Source organism: Sphaeroforma arctica, assembly GCF_001186125.1.
Source record: "Sphaeroforma arctica JP610 unplaced genomic scaffold supercont1.35, whole genome shotgun sequence".
In the NCBI taxonomy this organism is placed as follows: Eukaryota; class Ichthyosporea; order Ichthyophonida; genus Sphaeroforma; species Sphaeroforma arctica.
The window spans coordinates 31,277-54,347 of record NW_014040523.1 but is presented as its reverse complement, the minus strand read 5'-3'; the positions used below and the strand labels follow the sequence as shown (position 1 = coordinate 54,347).

The following is a 23,071-nucleotide window of genomic DNA, read 5'->3' as shown; positions in this document are numbered from 1 at the left end:
GATCTATAGATGGATGGATGGATGTATGTATGTATATACATATGTATATATGTATGTATTTATATACATATAAATATGTATATGTATATTTATATTTATGTATCTTAAAATGTATATACATATGTATATATATATATATATATATATATATATGTATATATATATATGTATGTATGTATGTATGTATGTATGTATATATATGCGTATATATATATATATGCGTATATATTTGTATTTATATATATATATATATATATATATACTTATTCCTGTAAAAATAGATTTAATTTTAGATATTGAAGAAAATATAGATATTTGTGGGGGAAAGCTCTCTAAAAAGAGACAATAGACATGATCGTTGAATTCATTTATTATGAACTATTCGTATTTGTTTTTTCTTCGTGTGTTTGTGGGTGTTAATTTTTATATTTTTCACTATAACGAATGCAATGTCCATTTAATATATGAACTATCAACTTGCGAATATATAGACTATCTGGTATATATAATACAATCGTAGGGGTACACATATGAATCTCTTCCACGATTTTTTTTATAGGTCTAAATTTTGGATGCCCCATAGGTACTTTCCGAAATTAACAATAGTTTTTTAAGACTATACATTCGATATTTTCTCCGCCGTCAGAAACTCATTTCACGATCACCAATGTTTTCATTCGATATTTTCTCCGCCGTCAGAAACTCATTTCACGATCACCAATGTTTTCATTCGATATTTTATTTCTTCCTACGTATTCAGGTTTTCTGTTTCTGGTACTTGAGATAAAGAATGACTACATTCGCTTCCACGCATGGCAATCCAGTCTAATATTTGGCGCCAGCACTGTACTTCATATCTTGCTCTGCTGGTATGCGATACACTTTTAATCGTGTATTATGATAAGAATGTTCGTTTCTGTGTATTTCTATTTTCTTTATTTGAATGTGAATGGTCTGTCCATATGGTCTGTCCAGACACTTTTCCTCATTACATTGACTGTGTTTTCTGGTATGCGTTCCACTTTTAATCGTGTATTATGATAATAGTGTTCGTTTTTGTGTATCTCTATTTTCTGTATATAGATGTGAATGGGACTGTCCAGACACTTTTCCTCGTTACATTGACTGTGTCTTCTCATCTTGGAGCTCCTACAATTCCTTCTGCGTGAAATTTGCAATAATTTTTTATATAGTGTGCGATCACTAAAATATTCTTAATTATTCTTGTGTGAATTGGTGAAGATTACAAAGTTCCGGGTCGTGGCTGGAGATGCATTGGTTCTTCGTTAACGAATCGCGTACTTCGAATGTACTCGAGTTTCATCTGCCTTTTCGTCGCTCTGTCACGTAATTGTCCCTTTTTTTCTTCATCTGCTCCCACGCACGCGAGTCGCAAGTACAATCCCTATTTCGCCTGAACTTCCCTTTTACTGAGGGAGAACACTTCTGATTCCATTTCATACAATGTTCAATATTTTTAGACTATCAGTTGATTGATTCTTATTATTACTTTTTGATGAATTTTCCAGGTCTAAGTTTCTCAGTTGGACGTTGTTGCTCGTGGAGATTGCCGCGGCACTGTACTTGGCGAGACTGGCTTATGTGTGCTCTGAGGAACTTCTGAGATTCAAGATCTCACATTTTGGATATCTAGCTTCCAAATGGGTAGATGAAGAAAATGAATAGATGGGACGAATAGACACGAGGAGCACCCTCCGGGATCAGAAACCATTGTCGCGACAAGCCGCTAGTGCCAAATTAATACTCGTGCAGATACAAGGAGTTTCTAACAGATGACGGAGTCACTTTCGGGGATAATATCCGGGTTGAACTGAGCTGACATGCCGCACGCCCGAGTATCGACCAGAACTACGATCTCGTAGCGTGCATCTGAGGCCTTACACTGTCCAATCAATGGGAAGCCTATAGCATTGTTTGTTGCTGCTCCGCTCGTATACCGAATGCAAAATCTCATCACCCCCACCTGGGCAGTTGCGGTCCTGACTTCTGCGTATGACATCATGCGTTGTTTTGCGGTGGCTTATATCGTGGGCTATTGGATGTGTACACCAAAGTTTGTGGTGAAATTACAACGATTAGTGGCTGATTGAGTGTGTGACTATGGCAGGTGACAAGTCGGATGTGACAGGCAGGACGAGGCCAGTTTTCGTTGTGGTTGGCGACGTGCATGAATGGCATAATATTCCCGATCGTGCCTCCACATCCTATCAAAGTGACGTCCTTGCATTATACCTAGCTGGAATGCGCGTATAAAAGATGCCGATTGTTCATGCCTGAAACTCTTTTATCGTTATATTTTAATCGTTCTCGGAGCCCCTCATAGAAAAGCCCAATAAAGATCTTATCAAATTCATCACGCCAGTTGCATGGATTGGTTCTAAAAAACGAGGCTGTAAAATTTTCAGCATATTCTGTACCTAGTTCAAGGGTACGATATAATTATGTTGCTACCCCAGGTCAAATAGCTTTGGCACTAGATATGCCAGTGACACGTGTATCACGGCTAAAGCTGCAGGTAGGATGACTCCAGTCCTTTTCAATTAGAGAATCAGTTCTCGTTCGGTTCGTGGCGCTTCGAGGTCGGGGACTGGGGCGGATTTCAAAGGGGTTTGGCGAATTTTTGTCGAGTACTTCCGATGCTTCCTGTCTCTGTACCGCCTATTGTTATCAGACAAGCAGGTGATGCGAAGCAATTTATTCATGGTCAACTAAATTGTACTCATGTAATGTGTGTGAGTGGCAACCAATATCAGGTTTCTCTCTACTCCCGAATTTATGTACTGCAAATTGAAATGTACACAGCACATACCTCTTACAGCAACACTTGGCGCAGAAAACGCAGCTGATGCCCATCACCACCAAAAAGGTGAGAACTCCGAATATTAAAAAGGCCAAGCCGACTGTGTCAATGGAGGATGATGACGTCGATGCCGCAGAACCTGCGTCCTATAAAAATCATATGCACATAGGTCAGCAATTCTACAAGAAAAAGTGACGACATGTTAAAATGCATATATAGATCAAAATGATAGTGTGCCTCTTGTAAGGTCGCTCAGTATATGCCCATTCGCGTCGATATATGGACAATAGCAATTTTAAGTATGAATTAAGTTTATCCTCACTGTCAGTGATCATATATCCTACCGATATTTCAGTATTCCCGTTGCTGCCACCTCCTCCTGGAGCGGGTGCGTTGTTGCCGGTCACAGGCAATGTACAGTATTCGAAACTAAGCGCATCCTGATTATTATTTGTGGCGAAACCTTCACGGCAGAGACACCGGTTGTCACTTTGCAATGTGCCATTTGGCCCGCACTGTAGAAGAAGGTAATAAAAAGTTCGGATATTATTACGCTACTCTACAGGCAATTGTTGCTCTTACAACCCCACTAGCGAAATTGAACTACGGAAAAAGCGCATGTTTAGTTCAGCAAGCACCACCTGAAATTACATGTCAATATGTGCGAGTGCTAAGAAAATACAGCGATCGAACGTGTAAAATTCATACATCAATCAAAGACTCGGTTGTAGCAATATCCGTAGATGAGAATCCCGCTGTTGTCGTTTCCGCTGTCGTGATCACAGTACCATCAAGGCCAGTCGGAGAATTCACGGTCGTAGTTCTCGTTGCGTCATTAGGTGGAAGTATGGTAGGCGCGTTCGGCAGTGGTGGGAGAGTGATTATTGGACGTAAGCTGCCGTTACCCAAGTCAACCTGCTGTTTAGTTTGATAAAGGTGTAGTATAAGACAGTTGGATCTCTTATCGTAATTTTGGAAGTATAGTTTCGCACTCAACATACAAGACAAGTGAAGCGCTCATTCACACAGACCCCTGCTTTCGAGACAATATACTTACCTGCCGTCGCATGATTATCGTCTCGTGATAGCTAACACTTGCACTCACAATACGAAACTTTTTCCTGTATTTGTCTCAGCAGCTTGCAATAGTCTCAATGTTATATAGCGTCCATCCGCTTTGCTAGTAGTTTTTGTTTCCTTCTGACAAAAAGACAATTTCTGCTTACAGGTGTGATCACAGAAAAAATCTTATAAAAAAACTTTGTTTAAAATCCAGCACGGCTGTACACAATATGTGCGAACGTGCGATTCTACCTCAGTAATGAAGCTACCAGAATTTTGGACCTGTTGATATCGTATATCATGATATACAGTGTAAACACTATTGTACATGACAACGAGCGCGCTGTGCTTTCTATCCATTCTATGTAAATACGTGATACCTACAAGCGGCTCTAGATAGAGGGGTACAAAAGCTCTAAGAAAACTTGATGTTACTAAATATATCGATGCGTAAATACATATATGTAGGCATAACCTAATTTGATAAATGTATGCATAACCTAATTTGATTATAAAATACAACATACAACTGTTTTTCTAGCTCTTTTATTTTTATAAAAGTATTACATATAGATTTTGTATCCAGATTTGAGATTCCAGAGGGCCGTATATTTTAACAATTAAAATGTGAAGTTGTGAACCCCTGCGTCACGCGTGTGCACAAGCTCAGCACACCGTCAGCCAGGCGACAACCGACAGAGTACACCGAATCACCGATAAATATCTATTGTATCTGAATAGTGAATGCTGAGGCCGGAGGTCGAGGATACTAAAATATTTATTTATTTTTTAAAAATAGGAGTGTTCAACGTTACGCAATTTTCGTTTTGTTTTTTTAAACAAAAACTGACAAAACAAAACAAAAACAAAATAACACAAATATATATATATTTTAGAAATAACAAAACAATTAGAGAGAATCTGTTCACGTATAAGTTATAACCATAGATTGTGTGAGGCATGTACTTGTGAGACTGACAAAGAATATCGACGTCCTAAAGAAATCCTTGCATTGATTGATGCCTCCATTGCATCGCGATCTGTTAAAGATACTGAGGTACAATGACGCGAAGATGATAACGATGAGCGGCGAGTCAAACCCGAGTAAGCGGCCATCGTCAAGTGGATTGAGTCAAAGAACACTGAAAGGGTTTCTTTCGTGCGGACAGTGTGTAGGTGCAGGAGTGTTGAGAGATGCATAGGAATAAATGGCCATTCATTTGTATTGCCGACAGCAAAGTATGCTGTCAAGCGACTGATATGGATTACGTAAAGCTTTGCTTCCTTTAGTTGGCTACTACGAGAGGCTAGAAATAACATGTATTACCAAGTCTTTGCATATAAACGCTAAACATTGTCTAATGTCTCAGTTAATATGAAAAGGTGGTCGTCTATGCCCCGGAGCCAATGTTATGCCATGTGTAGAGCTACAATGGAGTACTTAATCACAAACTTTGTTATGTTCCTAGTCATCTACCAGCCCGTATGCAGTGCATCTGCACGAATGGCAGTAGTATGTGCTGTAGAAATACGGCCTCCGGTCAGTCTAAAATATCATGATCAAATGAGATAACCCATTGGTTTTTATTTGTATTTAAAATTATTTAATACAAGTAAAGTGTTCTAAATTCACTTTGATGGCTCCAATAACCTGAGTATTTGGTATGACTCATTTACTTGGTTCTGAGGAAAACTCTGAGGATGACTCGTTGGACCCTAAATCCTTAAAAGTAGAGGTCTCAACTGCCGCGGAAAGACTCGCCAGCGTCCATGTGTCTCCTATTAGGGCAGCCCAGGACCTCAGCTTGCCATCTGACCGCGAAAAGTCAGATATTGGAAAGGATATATCTCCTGAACACGTGGAGGAATCGTCTCGAGATCGACGGTTTATTACTACTAAAAGTCAGCCCAATCCACCTATTAATGTCATTCCTTTTCGTGAAATTTCATTAAATGCCTCGCCACTGAATGCCTTGCCGATGAATGTTGGGGCGGAAGACGCAAATGTTGGGGACGCTATAACTCGACAACGAGTGGTTGGATCTTCTTAGTCTTGACGCCATTAGAACCACAAAGATGAGCTTTAAAAGGAGCTAGACGCTGCCGCAGCTTCTGACCCTTCGGTCATATCCCACGTGGCCGATATTCTTCCTATACCGAAGAAAATAATATTCCAAGCCGGGTTTCGAATTTGAGACTCACTGGTTTACTAGCCAGCAGGGTTACCACTGAGCCAGTTACCGCTGGTAAAGTGGGTAAAATCTCAAGATATAACCCCTATAGCTCGGAAGCTACAATCGACCATCCTCTCGAAAAACCTAACCCTGTCAGAGGCTATGATCGTATGGAAATCGATGAAGCCTACCACCTTCATAACATCGATCATCATTTACCATCTAACCTTGGTAATCACGACTTTGGTAATCGTTATACCAATACATCACTAGAGAGTACCCACTCTAGCTCAGAAGACGAGGAAGTGAGAACCAGACAACATCGTCTCAGGCTATTATGTTCTGGTATGTAAGTTCTTGAGGACCGTCTATTGAATGACTCTGACCTTGACGACAAGAAAGCGGATAACATTCGCTATCTAATCAATAACAAGAGAAAGAAGATATACTCCATCTTGGTACTAGCAGCCGGTATCACTGAGTGTGAGCCTCGTGAACGCTTCGAACCAAGCTTTATAAAGCAGCTAGGAAATGCGAAGGCTGAGGTCAACTACTCTACTTATGAGAGTACAGTGGAGACACTGAAGGTCTTTGATCAACTTAAGGAGTCTGCCAGCCCTAAGGGTAAGCAGATGATGAATGCCTTTATTCATTTCTGAGAGTCAGAGGAATGGAAAACTATCTTGAAGGCCCATGAGCCCAACTGGAAAGCCTTATCCTGGCGCCGTTGCGTGAGAATATACTTAACGCCTTCTTTGAAGATGCACTTGGCCGTGAACTTCTAGAGTCTCGCAAGTCCTTTGCGAACAATACTACTATTCGAGGTGATCTAGCTCATATGACACATATGAACACTCGGATGGGAGGTTGTACCTGTACTGGCAAGTATTTCTTAATTTGTCAGATGATGGAGACTCTGGGGGCTAATCTTTTTAAGAAGGTTAATGATGATATTATCACCTATGGTGATTTCCGATCTATGGCTTAGTCTGTCTTTGAGAAGATAGTTCAAAAGCATACCAGCCCATCTACTAGAGTACTTAGTACCTTGAGCTTTACCGAGCCGGCTAAGCGTACCGCGTTAGAGAATAACACTGCGCGTAATACTAAGAAACCTCGCACTACTGCTGGAAGTGGTAAAGGCTCTACTTCTACTGAACCAAAGGGAGAAAGAAAAGAGAGTGCACCTTGCAAGAAGTGTGGTTACAACCTCACTAAACGTGATGGTTAAGTGTGCACCAGGTAAGCCAAAATTTGGACACTATATGAAAGAGTGTACTACTTGCAAGGGTACTAACGGTTGGCACAAAGATGATTGCAAGGACATACCAAACGTCCAAGTTAAGCACTGACAGTTCCATATGTGTGCACTAGAACAAGATTATGAGAAAAAGTTCTATAAAATCTATACCAAAGGAGATGAACGTATATTTCAAACCGTTTATGTCAATGGAGAAAGGTTATAGCACTTTTTTATCCAGGGGCTGAAGTCTCTGCTATCTCACGCCGAGTAGCCTACGCTACAGATGTGGCTATTCATAACGAAACAACTAATTTAATCTTGGGAAATGGCAAAGTTACCACTTGCGAAGAAGCCATTGACTATGCACACATAATTTTGTCAGATAGAAGAGAAGTAAAGACTCACTTAATCGTTACTGACATGTCTCAGAAATATGATTTAATTATAGGTATGACTGATCTTCTCAGTTTAGGTATATCTTTCACTGGTCTGCCTAATGGGCTAGACCCAAATAATGATCAGTCAGATGATAACATGTTAAAGATACCTAAACCTCCGGAAAGTGAAGCAGAGGATATGATTCCGCACGTTACCGATATAATTATGGACTTAATTATACAAAACAGAAAGATTGCAATAACTGACTGGTGTATGTTTAAGTTCTCTAACGGGTACGTTAAGCTTGACTTAACAAACGTCGACTTCTCTAAGCTAAAGTGTGCTTCACATAACTACGTGAGTCGGAGATACAAGGACGTTGTCAAAACCCAAATTGAAGATTGGTTAAAACAGGGTCTAATTAAAATCAATTATGATGCAATCCCAGTTAACTTAGCTCTCTTAGCGGTCGATCAATATAAATCTGATGGCACGTTTAGTAAAACAAGAGTAGTACTAGACCTGTCGCCAATCAACAAACTTTTCCGCAACATAGTTTTCCCTTACCAGAGATAAGCGAGATGCTACGCAAAATGGAAGGTGCGACTATATTTTCCTAGGTAGACTTAAAAGCTGCATTCTATCAATTACAAATATATGAGCCGCATAGGAAATACTTTCCCTTTACTTGGCAAGGTAAGAAGTACCAGTTTAAAGGTGCACCTGAAGGCTTACACATGTTACCTTCTTTCTTCCAATAAGTTATGATATAACTATTTGCGGACCTGTCGGATAACGTATCAGTATATTTAGATGATATAGTTATCTTTACAAAGACAGTACATGAACATGCTAAACTCGTTAAGGAAGTCTTAAAGCGACTAAACCATGCCAAACTTAAGATTAACGAGGACAAGTGTTCTTTTGCTAAAGATTCTATACACTTACTTGGTTACAAGGCATCTGCAGCAGGGGCAGAAATTGATTCTGGCAAGAAACAATTTCTGTTGGATCTATCAACACCGATTACTGGAAGAGATGTGAACTCTGTGTGTGGGTTTGTTAACTTCTTCTCAGATTCGGTACCTCGTCTTTCTCAATACTTAAAGCCTTTCAGTCACCTACGGCTGCACAAAGGATCTTTGGGAAAGCTCTGGACTAGAGAATGTGATGATGCATTTCAGCTAGTCAAAAGTAAAGTAATGAACGCACCCATCCTGCAATACCCTGTGGACGATGTCCCATTCCAAGTAGCAACTGACGCTTCAGATCAAGCGTTAGGTGGAGTGCTATACCAAACAATAAATGATAAACCACGGTTGTGGTCAGAATACAAGTACTTAGATTTATTTGATTATTTTAGGTTTATTACAAGTTTTACAGTTTATCAGAATAATCTGATAAACTGGGTTTTAGGGCTTTGCTGGTTTTACAGCACATGACTAATGACACATTTTAAGAGTCAGTCATTTTAGGATTACTGTTTATAATTATTAATAAATGAACAACGTCCCCCTCCCTGAGGAGGGAGAACGTTGAGATACAGTTATCTAGCGTATACTTACTACACGGTACATACAATTCTTTAGCAAGCGTTATAATAAGAGTCAACGGAATTACCCTACCGTTAAACAAGAGCTCCTTGTTATTGTTACTGCGCTAAGACAGTTTAAAGACTACCTTTATGTAAGTTACTTCACTGTCGCCTGTGATCAAAAGTCTTTAACATATTTAAAGGACATGAACCCTGATTCACAGTTGGTGAGCCGCTGGCATGACATTATTGTTAAGTTCGCTTTTAACATTACACACATACCAGGAATATATGGTTATCTTCCTGACATGTTCTCTCGACTTGTCAATGACTACCAGAAAACAGTTAGAGAGTTATTAGCAACCGATTGGATGCTTAATAAGAAATGATTTAACCTCGCTCAATCAAGATGGGCAGAACATAACAAACAGGTTCCTGATTATAGGTCGTTGACTCATCCTAAAGGTGATGCCTTTCAACTTGACTTATCAAGCATAATGCGTGGGCTAACCCACCTTGGCAACTTATCGCACAGTTGTTAAATTATGTTATTATTACTAAATCTACCATTACGCTGTGTTGTCCCTTACGTAGTTCCGACCCACGGATACGTGATTTAATTGATCTGATACAAGACGAGCCTATCTATGTCGACCGTGAAACCGACACGTTCTTGTACCAGGGATCCTATTCTATGAAGAAGACACCTTGGAAACACACCATCGTTTGTCGCATCGGTCCTGGAGGTACCATTAATTAGAAACCCTCAACCGAGTTTATACCTAAACTAGAGGAGCCTAAGGAGTTTGAACAAAAGCTCAAGACTCGTACAACACATGCACCCAACATGAAATACAGTCGAGGTAATGCCGATTGAGACGGCATTAGATCGTAAAAACATGGAACTAGCTAAGGCCATGGATCAAAAACTCAAAGCTCTAAGAGAACCTGAAGCTCGCACTCAACTACTTAAAGCGCTGCTTAAAGAACAGCCAGGAGTTGCCAAACAACTGAAGAAGGTATTTCATCAATCTAATGTTGTTAATTACGTATCTCAGGAGTCTACCACTCCTGATACTGAAGTTGCCCCATCTAACGGAACTATGGTTCATCCAGCCAGCGTTACACAGAATCTGACTGACTTAGAAGACCTCGAGAGTAGAGTTAAAATAATACATAATTTAACTCATCGAGCATATGAGCATACTTATAAGATGGCTATTCGTGCAGGGCTTGATCACCCGGGACTGAAAGAACCCATACGTGAAGTATACCGATGCTGTACTGAATGTGAAAAGAACCAGATCAAGCGCTACGGTTGGGCACCCCTAAAAAGTGTGACAGAAGACCAACCGATGCGCCGAGTCATAGTCGATTTGGTTAAACTCCCGCGATCCCAGCATACTGGCGATGTATATATCTGTCATTTCTTATGTGCGGCTTCGGGCTATAACTTGCTTTATGCAATGCCGAACAAACGCCCGCAAACAGTAGCAGAGTTATGCTATCACGTCTTTAATGACTTCGGTTTCCCCGAGTACTATGTTTTGATAACGGTAGTGAGTTTTGTGCCGTGGAGGCACTTATACTCGTATCAGGCATGACCCATAGGCGTGGTGTTCCTGATAAACCCCAAACGCAGGGTGCAAATGCGACACGTCATAGAGAACTAAAGAAGCTATTGCGTACCGCACTGGATGACGTTGAGGATATGTGGCTTTATCTTTTGAAATGGGTTCAGACTCAAATGAATAACTGCATGAATCATCAAACTGGAACATTCCCGTTTCACTATTTCTTTGGCCGCTATAGTGAATTACAAGCAACGTTTGACAAAACTGCGCCCGAGAAACATGTTACTCCGTGGCTACAAAAGATCGAGCTTATGCAGAACATTGTTTACCCCTGTTTACTCGAGCACAAAAATCGTGTCCTACTTAAAGCGTATGACCGATGGAATAGCACTAAGAACATTGTTCAGTTCAAAGTTGGCGATTATGTTAATTTTTTAAATCGCAATGCCAACGTTACCGAACTCACTTCTAAGACAATCGGACCTTTTGTTATTTCCTACCATGATGAGAAGAGTGATACTTACGAAGTGAATAACATAGATGGTACTAGCGCAACTAAACTAGGCACTCACTGTATCCCTACCTCCGAACTCTCATTCGCTCGCTCATTTGATTCTGATGTCCCAGTTATGGAGTCACAAGTCAAAGATATAATTGACAAAACATCCGAAGACGGCTACACTTACTACAAGACTCGTTTTATGGATGGGGCAGTAACTTGGCTAACCTCCTATGCGTTTCGTGACTCTCGCGACTTCCTTCGTATTTTTAATAAGAAATGGAATAAGCGTTTACATAAGAACTCACGAGATAAACGGAAAGGGTTTCCTCAGGTGACTACAAACCCGAATGGATACGAAATTCCCTATTTGCCACCTACTTCCTATGTGACTAAACTTTCTGATCTGCTTACCAACAGAGCAGAAAATTCTTCGAACTTCCTTACTAATGAAGAACAATCTTTGGCTATTACCTTACCAAGTAATAAACGTAATGCGCCTACATCGGAAATAGTTACTGGACCAAATACTAAACGACATAGAGTGTAACATGAGTCTTGAACTTGTGCATAAAGGCACATACTTACTCGATAAGCTATGACCGAAACCGTTTTACTTTGGTTTTCGCTTTACGAACTAGATCGTACCTTCACGTACGTCCGTAGTCCTAAAAGCTACTGGGGGCTATGTAGAAATACGGCCTCCGGTCAGTCTAAAATATCAAGACCAAATGAGATAACACATTGGTTTTTATTTGTATTTAAAATAATTTAATACAAGTTCTTTTTCCGATATTTCCAAAGTGTTCTAAATTTACTTTGATGGCTCCAATAGCCTGAGTATTTGGTATGACTCATTTACTTGGACCTATTTGAGACGATAGTAGATGTAGGATATTATAAACTAAATTTTATAATCTCTGAACTGCTACTTACAGGTTTGGGTCTTCCCGCCAATCTCCAAAATCCAATGTCTTTTTCTTTTTTAACTTTTCTTCAGATGGAACTTTATTTATATTAGCTAATGTATTAACTTGACTTACGTTCTTATGTCGATCTACAAATTGACATGTGGTCATGAACACTTAGTACTTCTATTGAAATCATTCAATAAAGAACAGCTAGAGGTACGTCCTGTGTGATCGAAGAAATTAAGGCTCTTACCAACAGGCAGTCCCGATCATTCTTACACAATCTACCACTGCTAAATCCTAACTGACTTAAATTATATCTTAGCTTATATAACATAGTTTAAAACATAGAAATATCCATCGAAGTTTACAGTGCGGCGAATACCTGAGAAAAAAACAGGTCTAGGTCTCTCAGTTAACCAAAACGTGCGTGATCAACAGCTGATTATCCTGGTTAAAGAGACGAATATGAGAACTAAGATAAGGCGTGAGTTTGAGGCAGCAAAGGGGACGAAGGTTAGAGTACGGCGTAAAATAGCAACATGTCATTATCGTGACGATCAGTTACACAAAATAACAAATGGACAACTCCGAATTTAGGCTGGAGATTTGCCTTCATTGCTTTTGTACGGCCGACGCCTCAGCACAAATGTTACTTATCTGTCATTAAGCAGATTGTCTCAACGTCTTCATCATCGTCGTCGACTAATAGATACATAACTTGGTCTATATGTCAAGCAGTACTCGACAGAGTAACCAATACTACAAGAACACATGCAGCAAACTAGAGCGAAGACAGCCACACCCATACCAACACAAGTATCACTCACGTATTCATGCATAGATATACATAGAACGTTTATCAAAAGATGACCGTTTGTGTGATACATTCACTGGGAAGCCGTCTGTTATCGCTATTAGGTTGCTATATGACTACTGGAATGCGGTCTTTTCACTTTAATGGTCGTGTCAGGATTAAACTGTATAAAGAATTTTGCCCTGAAGCAGTTGATATAGATGTCGATGACGATTCACCTATATTAGCTACGAAGGATGCAGATTACACATATAAACGCAGAGGTAACAAACTTGTTTTGTTTTGAACAAATCCATTTGCTGGCTCACTCAACTACGATACAGTAAATATACGCCAGATACAAGTATATACTTCGATGTGTGACGTGTGAAAGCTAAACATATATATATATATATATGGTACTTGGACATATGCTGTGGCAGAGATGGTGAGAAAACCTCAACCGATACCCACGAAAAGCAAAATGCAAAACACGTGCAGTGTGATATGGCAACAAACATGAGACTACTGCCCGGTTATTTGCCATGGTTTAGTAATGCACTGAGAAGAAGACAGACGATCTATACAGGGTCGTTCCTGCTACACACACATGCTTTTACACATTATATAAAAAGAGTGTTATTAGTAAACATTGTACAGTAGCAGCTTCAAATTCTTAAATTGCAGTAGTGACACCACCATGCCCGGGATCAGCAACAGATAACGACATTGTCGACCATGGCAAACAAATATTTGGCTATCGTTCGTCTTGCACATGCTGCACTGACAGGCAGATGAATGAACTGAAAACGAGTCGAATACATTTGATTTGTTCCCGGAAGAAAGCCCGGGGACAAATTGCATTTGATAACGAAACAAAGAGGAGGGATAAACAGATAGCCGTATACCGTATTCACATCGAGCGAAACAATGAAAAATTACAAGACTACCGGGTCTGGGACAGAGGCCGGCTTACTCTATCTGAGATTGATTTACACTTAACCGACAGTGGGTGTATTCGTGGTTTAGTGAACTTAAACCCCCCTATACGTGACTAGTTTATGCCTATGACTGATAGGATATCTCAGCCAAAAAGAAACGTGCCAAAAAGAGTTGAGATTATCTCGCTTAAGGTATTAGGTTTTGTTATAGCTATTACATCGTACTTAAGACCACGATTTGGATAACGTACACTTTTCATACGTTCAGTACGATACAACGCTAAATGCCTACCCCTTGCTATTTCCTCTCGCTCAGTGGTGGATACACTGCCATCAATACGTTCTACTGGTGCTCCTATCCACGGGTTGTACATAGACCTAATCATAGCAGTAATAAAAGGTGTATCGTAATAGCAGGGATGCTTGACACAATGCTCGCGATAACACCTCTGTCTCTCCAGGTATTTTCATCATCTGTGCCTTCACTGATACTAAGTTCTATCGTCCTTTCTAAAGCTGTACGAATGTGAACGCATACCTTCATATAATGGCACGGTCTATAAGGTATCGGAGTTGGGAATAAGCAAAGAGCTATAACATCCACTTTATTACATCTATAATGCATTTGATTACCTTTATGAACAGGTGTACATATTAAACGCAAAAACACTTCTTTCGGCGTGTTATGCATCGATCGCCCTACCTTAGCTTGTACATACATTGCAAGATCATTATTGTCTGACTCTGAGAATCCCATGTTTAGCTCCAGTGTACGCCGTTTTTGCTGTTTGTTTTGTCGGCGTAGAGAAATATCCATCTTTTCTATCAAAATAGTCTCTCACTATATCTTTGCTTACATCGATCTTAAAAACATTTTCCTGTGTATAATTGACTAATTCTAGCGTAGACATATCTCTAACGTAAATCTCTTGCATAGATTTATGTTTAGACAATAGGGAGTCGTCGACTCTACAGTGGTTACGTGCTGAGGTATAGACAGACCATGGCTTGTAGAATACGCACGTAATTGCACACGGTTTATACTAGTGAGATCAATGGGAGGCATACTACGTGTAAAGTTGGTTATCCTACATTTACGCCAGTAACTAGTCCATAATTCATTGATCGCACTTCGTGAATTCACTTCCTGTCCGCCAGCCCCCTACATAATACAGCACTCTCTACTTTATATAGCTGTAGCTACAGGGTGTAGCCACGGAGTATAGACACTTGGACCGTAAACATTGATTTATACCTCATATATTTTCTGTTCGATATATTGTCGTTGAGAGTCGTATGCTGAAACAAAGCATTGATGCACTGGATCATATACTGGACTGTGTTTTGTACTGCTTGTCTTGTATAGAACAACTTATTAGGATCAGATGCATACATACTGGTACTGTAAAATTAAATCAACAGTGACACGCCCTTCGCTTACGTGTTTCAATTGGTCCGCAGGTCCAACACCAGTACGCTGCCTATAGTCTGGTCTAAACAGACAGACACATGGATATAACATGTCAACAAGTCCATGTATACTCACGTAATATAAAAACTCATGCATATTCGACTGCCACTCTTCACTTTCACTAGGCTTCTCTCGAAATGAATCAAGTCTTACACCAACTTAGCACGTTTAAATAGTCTACCTAGTCCTCTATAGAAGTAATTATCAAAGATAATGTTATCACAATACAGAACTATATAGTCACTATCATTACATATGCAATAGTCACAGATACCAACTCGCTGCAGATAAGTGATCTGGTTCTGCTTCCTGCGGGGCGAGTATAAAGTCTATGTCATTCTCCGCAAGCATACACATTACCATTCTCGCTGCATCTAAATTGTAAGCGCCAACTGCCGACTTACACTCTTTATATATACTCTCACCTTCTCCGTCGACCCCCTCTACAACTAGCATTCTTGCCACTTCAGCTTGTACATGCATGCGCTTTTTTTATAGATCGCGATGCATTAGCTCGCTTACCATCCACTCTCTTGCCATCGAATACTGGTAATACTATGTTACCCTTTCCCCCAATTCTTTACTACATTAATCATGCGTCATATATTTATTTTAAATCTTTCGTAGCAATCACGTTTGTCTTTAAAACACATAATTTCTGTTGCATGCACATTCAAAACCTTGTGAATCAACATTGACATGTCTATAGCTATGACTGAATCTTATATGTCTGTAAACTCACCACACGTGAATATACCTGAATATACCATTCTCTAAACCACCTAACAGTGGAATTAGACCTTCAACACCCGTAATTTTTGTGCAGGCACTAACACACACGAGATGCCTGCGTATAAACAAGGTGTATGAATGAGGCTGTGCACACGCGTGAATTTGGGTGAAAATGACAATGGGGGATCGACGAAAATATGATGACGAAGATCAGAAAATGTCTGGCTTGGTATAGCCAATACTAAACATCAAACCCTAATACGGAATAAGTTAGTGTACTGAAGGTTTCGAGAAACAACCGCTTTACAATGATAAAAACCTCGTTTATGACACAGTTTACTATTCAAGTCGTTGACTCTCTCTGTATGAATTCGTTGATGTCTACGTAGACACTGTTTATACCATGTCAGTCCTCGATCTCCTGCAAGAAACCTTTCCTGTAGTTTCTCAGCAACTCCTATGAATTTTATTCATATAGTCAAACTAATCTCAAATCAAACATCATCAATTATCATTCATGCGTATTCATGTCTTATTCAATTTTCCCAGGTTCTTAATTAGGACATACTATATTTATAGCCCAATATATGTGCCTTCTTCATTCTGTTTGTCGTTGTTCTTTCACGACTTTGGGTTAATGATTGTGCTATGTTCACCATCACTATCACAACACTATCAATCTTACCCTATATATCTTTTACATGTTACTTTGAGGTTGTCCTGTTCAATCTTGATGTTATCGTCACAGCTGTGTCAGTTCAAACTTTAAAGTACACATTTCCAAAAGTATATATTAAGGTGCTGCCAAAGTTGTGTAATATGACCTACTTATGAACTCAGTTTTGTCCATCAATTACGACTTATTCTGTCACCAGTGCTCTTTTAGCTCGAAGTAGCTCAAAATATGTGTATAACATACCGATCTTCGGTGTGCGCTTTACATGGTTTAGCCTTATCTTTTTTTTTTTGACAAAATGACTTCTTTAACATTGGCACTTTTGATTTTTGAAGCTCCAGGCCGCCTTCAAAAGTTCAAAAAAGTTCAGGGTTCTTAGCGAATATCTTTGGTTTATCAAAAAAAAAATCTTGTATTTTAAAAATACAATATTTCATAGCCTGTAAGACCCTGCCAGTATAGTACCGAACTCTGGAGCCATATCTGTCATCAAAAATTAACCGCTGTCAGAGTCCCTGGTCCCTCGATCCTAGCCCGGGCTGATAATGTGGGCCTTGTATATAACTAAGTGCCCTGATAGTCAATGCCCCCTCTTGCTACGCAGAGTGGACCAATAACATCAGGGTAATAAATCTGAACTAGACTGCTTTATTTAAGTCATTCTGGTCTTACTAGCCGTCTGAAACCAAACATTTTTTTTAGATTTTTACATATCACTAGTGCCCAGAAACCCTACGAATCGTAAATTTGGCCCTATTTTTGTTGTTGTTGAAATCCTACGAATCGTAGGATTTTGGAGGCAGTTGACTTTGGCCCTAATTTACACCCTTACAAAGATCCCTTAAGCCTACACTTTTTGTTGCAATGTAAAGACCGAAAAGTTCTAGATGAAAACGACATGCGAAACATGGCAATCCGACCACAATTCGCTTCACAGCAATCATTCAAACACAGCAACTCAAACAAACACAAATAGTCATACTGCTAGTTACATGTGACATATGTGTATAAATACTGTCTACATATAAACGGCTCTTATATAGTTAGTTAACATGACAGGCAATACATTAGAAGTAGGGAACTCTCCAACGGATACGGTAAGATATAACCAACATAGGCATTAACTTTTGTTGCATGAACATGGACATTCACATGATATCGAGATACAAATTTTATTACTTCCAATAATGTTCTAAATACACAAAGCCCAAAGAGCACGAAATACTAATACACAACTATCAAACTCGTACGGTAATTACATATCCTGCACACAACCCAATTTGATGGATTGCTTCAATGGGATGCAATCGATGCAATCGCAATAGTCTGTATTTCACGATAGTTTTATACTAGCAGACGAGTGAGACTGTGTTCTAAAGTGATGTCAGGACGAACAAGAACAAGTTTTGCATTGTTCCATCATGAAAGTTCAATGGAGGAGTGTATGCCTCATCGGGATGATGTGGATGGAGACTACTCTGATGAGCAGGACCTTGATAATAGTATAGAAGACGATAACAACGAGCTATTCCCTGCACTAGGCCTTATAGAATAGAGAACGAAAAAGGACCGCGGGTGTATCTGGATGCCGCGGACTGCAGTAGGTGGTTGGGGCCCACTGCACCTACAACAGTGAAGATTTATAGCCTTTACTTTGCGACTAAAACATTTATAACATGCATAATAAAGTAAATATAAAGTTATAAGTAGTACACAATGTACCTTACAAGGGTCTATGATTGTCCCTTTGAGAGCGTCCTGTGTGATGGTTCTAGAGAGTCCCGGTACATTATCGAATGCTGGTGGATGATTGCGGTATATTGTTTTACTCGCACGACTGCCTTTGTAACCAATGTCAGCATCAAACTTGATCATGTGTAGTAGAGTATTCTTTTTAATTCTTTATTGTATCCCTGAAATGCGTTCGTTAGCTTCTGTAAGTTTGGAACGGTGTCTGGACGTACCGCCTTACGGAGAAAAGAATATAGGGATAATATTTGAATCCCATTCGTGCTTGCTGGGATCATGTTCACAGCCTCCATACGTAGCGCGTGACTTGCATTTCGGCTTGTTGTATTCGTGCTTGAATTTGCACTTGTCTTCTTTACAAGAATTTTATCCGTGACGATTGAATGTAGTGCATCGTTGGTTCCTGTTGCTAGACGTAGGGTAGTGGCTTTGGGTGCTCTGGTGGTCGTCTCGTTGACTTCGCAGGTGCAGAAAATCTTACAAACTCGACACTTGCTACCGAACGTGTTCGTTCGTCTGTTGTTCAGTGTTGTCAAGAAAGTACAGAGTTTGTTGGTGTCGATAGTCGCCAAGCGAGTGTCTTTCTCGTACTTCTCAAGTCCCTCGCGGTGAAGGTAGTCAAGAGTCTCGACGGCAGTTAGGGTGTAGTTCATGAGGTACCCGGTGAGCAATTTGGTGTAACTGAGTAGATCGAGTACGGCTGGCATGTCGGATTTCAGCTCTTCGTTGAAGTAAAGCATGGATGCCAAAAGTGTTATCCATGTGTCGAGGAAGTCGGCAAAAGACGTAAAAGATTCCTTGACTGATTTTTACTTTTGCGATCACGTCTACTATTTTAAGTTCGGTGGTGTTCTCTCGTGTGGGGCGCGTTGCACTTTTGATTGCGGACAGTTTTACAAATTTATCTTGTTTCAGTTTCTCCTTGATGAGCTTGGGAAGAGGTGTCGTGAGGACACGAAGGATAGCCTCAGTATTTTCTAAGGTCTTGACCTTCTTGACGTTGAACTGTTCGTTCATGGATAGAAGGCTAATCTTCAAACCTTGGATCTCGGATGCGTGGGCTTTGTCTTTCTCTGCCTGTTCTTGATCACGGAGGCTAATCATAGCTTGCATGCGTTCCTCACGTTCGGCGTCGCGGACGAGAAATTGAATTTGATTGGAGTAAATACTATGCATGGATGAATCCACCAAGGCGCCTTATATATAAGGTACTACGCAAGGTGTTGACAGACAATACGTCTGCCATAATGTTTTCGCCGTTGAACACACGTGCGCTGTCGTTTCCATTGCGCTTATCGATGATGCAGACGGACCCGCTACTGATTCCACGCACGGCACAAATATGGCACACAGGCCTGTGGTAAGTACCCGTGGGAGCATACTATTGTTGTCCGGATTGGGCCTCACTCGGGCTACAAGGTCAATTCATCGTTTTGGTGCAATTTGAGGTTAGAGATACCTGTATGTGAGGAGGCTAGTACGCGTTATCCAGAGAATTGGGCACAACCGGTGATGCGACAGATCTCTGAACAAGTCCCTGAGGTATGTGCGCGGGCTACGGTAATTGGGTGCAGTTGGCGTGGCAATTTCATAAACAAGAGCACCCTTCACCGGCGGTTACTGTACAACAGGTGAAGGATGACGGACATAATTGGGACTAGATGGTTCCGATTACGGAAAAGGTCCGTAAAGCATGTCGTACATGCTTAGGCAATGACACCATGAAGAAGGGCTTCCACTCTTTAATGAGTAGTACATCACAGTACAATTATTTGGTATTACATACAAATGAATCTCATTACCATGGTGGTCACATCTACTAAGGGCAACAAGTTTATTTTACATATATTGGATGTAGCGTCGGGGTACTCTATACTTTGGACGATACCTGCGAAGGATGCAAAAACGGTGACGACATAATTAGTATCGGTGTTTGGTGAGCATGGGTTTCCTCTAAGATTCAGAGTGATGAGGGTACTGAATTTGTGAATAATATCGTGAAGGCTATTACACGGGGCACTCGGAATTATACACAAGACGTCCTCAGACCTTGGGTGCGGCGTAGCGACGGCACAAAGAAATTCACAAATGTGCGCGCGCACTATGTGTTGGCTGCCCGGAACTGTGAGATGATCGTCTACCGTTTACTATGCTTTACCAGAACCTTTGGATATCATGTCTTCACAAGTCGGCACCAATCAGTGTTTATTTTGATTCCCGCCATGTTATACCGTTCGCTAACATAACCTAATGACTTACCTGGTCATGTTCATATGACGAATGATGTATGGTTAAAGCGGTTGGATGAATTTAATAGATTAGCTGAAACTTCATCAGAAACGATACAGTATACTGCTGCTATGGCGGAGGCTACTGACCTGTGTAAGTTTGATTTGATCGAATTTAAGACGGGTGGCATAGTGACGATACTCGCACAGGGGGCGACGACCAAAACTACAAAACCACTACTTGGTACGCTGGTTGAGAGGCTCTCAAACATTGGTGACAGCACATACTTTCGACGATCCGAATATGGTTCCAGTATATCGGAAGCGGATTCAAACACGTGAGAGTCGACAGCCTGAGTCGATGGTGTGTCAAGCCGGGGCTGCGTCTCTTCTGCATGCGCGCGTGACGGTTGCTAAGGAGTGTATGATACAATATCTTATGGAAATGTTCTAATAAAAATTATATACATAGACTGGGTAATATAACGATATGTTAAAAGTATACATCACTCAGTCAACGACCACCACACCTTACTTCTGATGCCAACCCACCTGATGACATTCTCGTCCGTATTAGTACGACCCCGTACGCTATCATCGTCCAATACAACACATACTTGCAACCAAGCCATGTACAATGAGACTGTTGATGCACTGTACACGGTCTGCGCAGCCATTCAGGAACACCCACTTACACCTACAACCATCAGAGAGGTTCTTCGTGGTGACAATGCTGATCTTTGGCGAGAAGCTATCGAGCGCGAATTGACGTGCCTCCATAAGTTCGGCACCTATGACCTACGCAACCACACTATCCATAATATACATTAACGACGGTTCACGCCACTCCTGCTCATACAGATAAATAATTGGGACCCTTCAGTATCTTTCTGTCCTCACTCGGTCTGATATATCGTACCAGCTCAACACTCTGTGGCCCAATACTGTATGGCAAATCCAACCCTTGGCCACTGTACCGCGGCAGTTCGTATACTTCGATACATTAAAGGTACACACAATCTTAGTTTAACCTGTAAAAGCCCCCTTTCTTGACGCCTACGTCGATGCTAACTATAATGCTTGCCCTGACACACGAGGATCCACCAGCGGTTATGTCCTTCGCATCAATGGCGTCCCTGATATCTGGAAGTCGAAACGTCAGAAGAACAGGACCATCACGACCAGTACAGCTGAAGCAGAATACTACGCGGCGTCAGAAGCATCCCAAAGTATTCAATGGCTCCGCAATATCTTAAGCGAGATGAGGTCTACACAGACCAAGCCCACACCCCCACGTTGTGACAATCAATCGACAATTCATGTCATCAACAATGCAGGCACAAACAAGCACCTCAAATATGTAGATCTTCGTATTCACAACATACGGGATCTTCACACACAAGGTGTCATCTGTCCACAGTATATTAATACACATGATAACATAGCTGACATATTAACCAAAAAACACACCTCAGCCGACACATTCCCGCCACACAAGCTCCACGTTCACTGCCGACCCCGATATCCTTGTCCCACCAGAATCAATAGGAAACAATCTAAAAAAAAAAACAGAATACTACATAAGCTCACTGTAGATTGTATTCTCAAAGATACCTGATACACTACCGGATTTAGGGGAGTGCTTGGTCAAAACAACACTGTCATCAGTCTTCTCAGATACAGCTACAGTTCGGTACACAGAGGAGAACTATAGAATGACAGGTGTTATAAGGTGTCAAATAGGTTCATTTTCAATTAGTGACATGTATTTAAAACTTACGTATGGATACGTAAAGTCGTGGAGGTACATGCATATAAAACTCTCAGTAGATGTGTAAATAAAGTTACTCTCCACTTGGTACAACAAAGGGTTCTATTCGTTGAAACAAACATATACGTAGGAAAAAAAATGAAATTTTTCAAAGAATAAGTTACAAAATGTATATACATATGGTATGACTCTCATAGCCGTTGTAGTGGTTCGGGGAAGATCGATGGGAAAAGTGATCAGTAAATTCCTACTTGAAGCGTGGGCCAAGTGAATCGACGATGGAGGATATGCGCTGGGTCATCTCAGGCCGGTGCTGACAAAATAATTACACCCTCGAGTGCCCGTATTTGCTTGCTGACCTACTATATAGCGTACCCACCTCTGTGGTACGAATCGGGTCTGCATCGTGTAGTGCCGTGGAATGGGTAAGTGCAGAGTACGAAATGCCGAGTAGGACCAGGTTATCCGTCATAGTTATACTAACCCTGAGTGTCCCGGGTATTAGCTTAAC

At 40.7% G+C, this 23,071-nt stretch overlaps 4 protein-coding genes across 4 annotated transcripts in view; 1 reads left to right on the top strand and 3 right to left on the bottom strand.

Annotated features, from left to right (window-relative positions):
• Positions 1-1,786: 1,786 nt before the first annotated feature.
• SARC_00976 (hypothetical protein) lies at positions 1,787-2,023 on the bottom strand (the record flags this gene model as incomplete). The annotated part of the gene is made up of 1 exon (XM_014305308.1): positions 1,787-2,023. The coding sequence occupies one exon, from the start codon at positions 2,021-2,023 to the stop codon at positions 1,787-1,789; it is 237 nt and encodes a 78-aa protein (XP_014160783.1).
• A 455-nt stretch (positions 2,024-2,478) lies between these two features.
• SARC_00975 (hypothetical protein) lies at positions 2,479-3,890 on the bottom strand (the record flags this gene model as incomplete). Its single annotated transcript, XM_014305307.1, has 5 exons — positions 2,479-2,608; positions 2,831-2,967; positions 3,166-3,336; positions 3,530-3,739; positions 3,879-3,890. 5 exons carry the CDS (start codon positions 3,888-3,890, stop codon positions 2,479-2,481), a joined length of 660 nt encoding a protein of 219 aa, XP_014160782.1.
• A 14,793-nt stretch (positions 3,891-18,683) lies between these two features.
• SARC_00974 (hypothetical protein) lies at positions 18,684-21,569 on the bottom strand (the record flags this gene model as incomplete). Its single annotated transcript, XM_014305306.1, has 5 exons — positions 18,684-19,282; positions 19,437-19,757; positions 20,348-20,514; positions 20,940-21,180; positions 21,407-21,569. The coding sequence occupies 5 exons, from the start codon at positions 21,567-21,569 to the stop codon at positions 18,684-18,686; spliced, it is 1,491 nt and encodes a 496-aa protein (XP_014160781.1).
• A 1,158-nt stretch (positions 21,570-22,727) lies between these two features.
• Positions 22,728-23,071, top strand: part of SARC_00973 (hypothetical protein) — a gene marked incomplete at its 5' end in the record, with an annotated part of 1,791 nt that continues 1,447 nt past the window's right edge. Inside the window, one exon of the mRNA XM_014305305.1 lies at positions 22,728-22,742. Within this exon, the coding sequence (XP_014160780.1) occupies positions 22,728-22,742 (15 nt within the window). The remainder of the gene's footprint in view (positions 22,743-23,071) is intronic.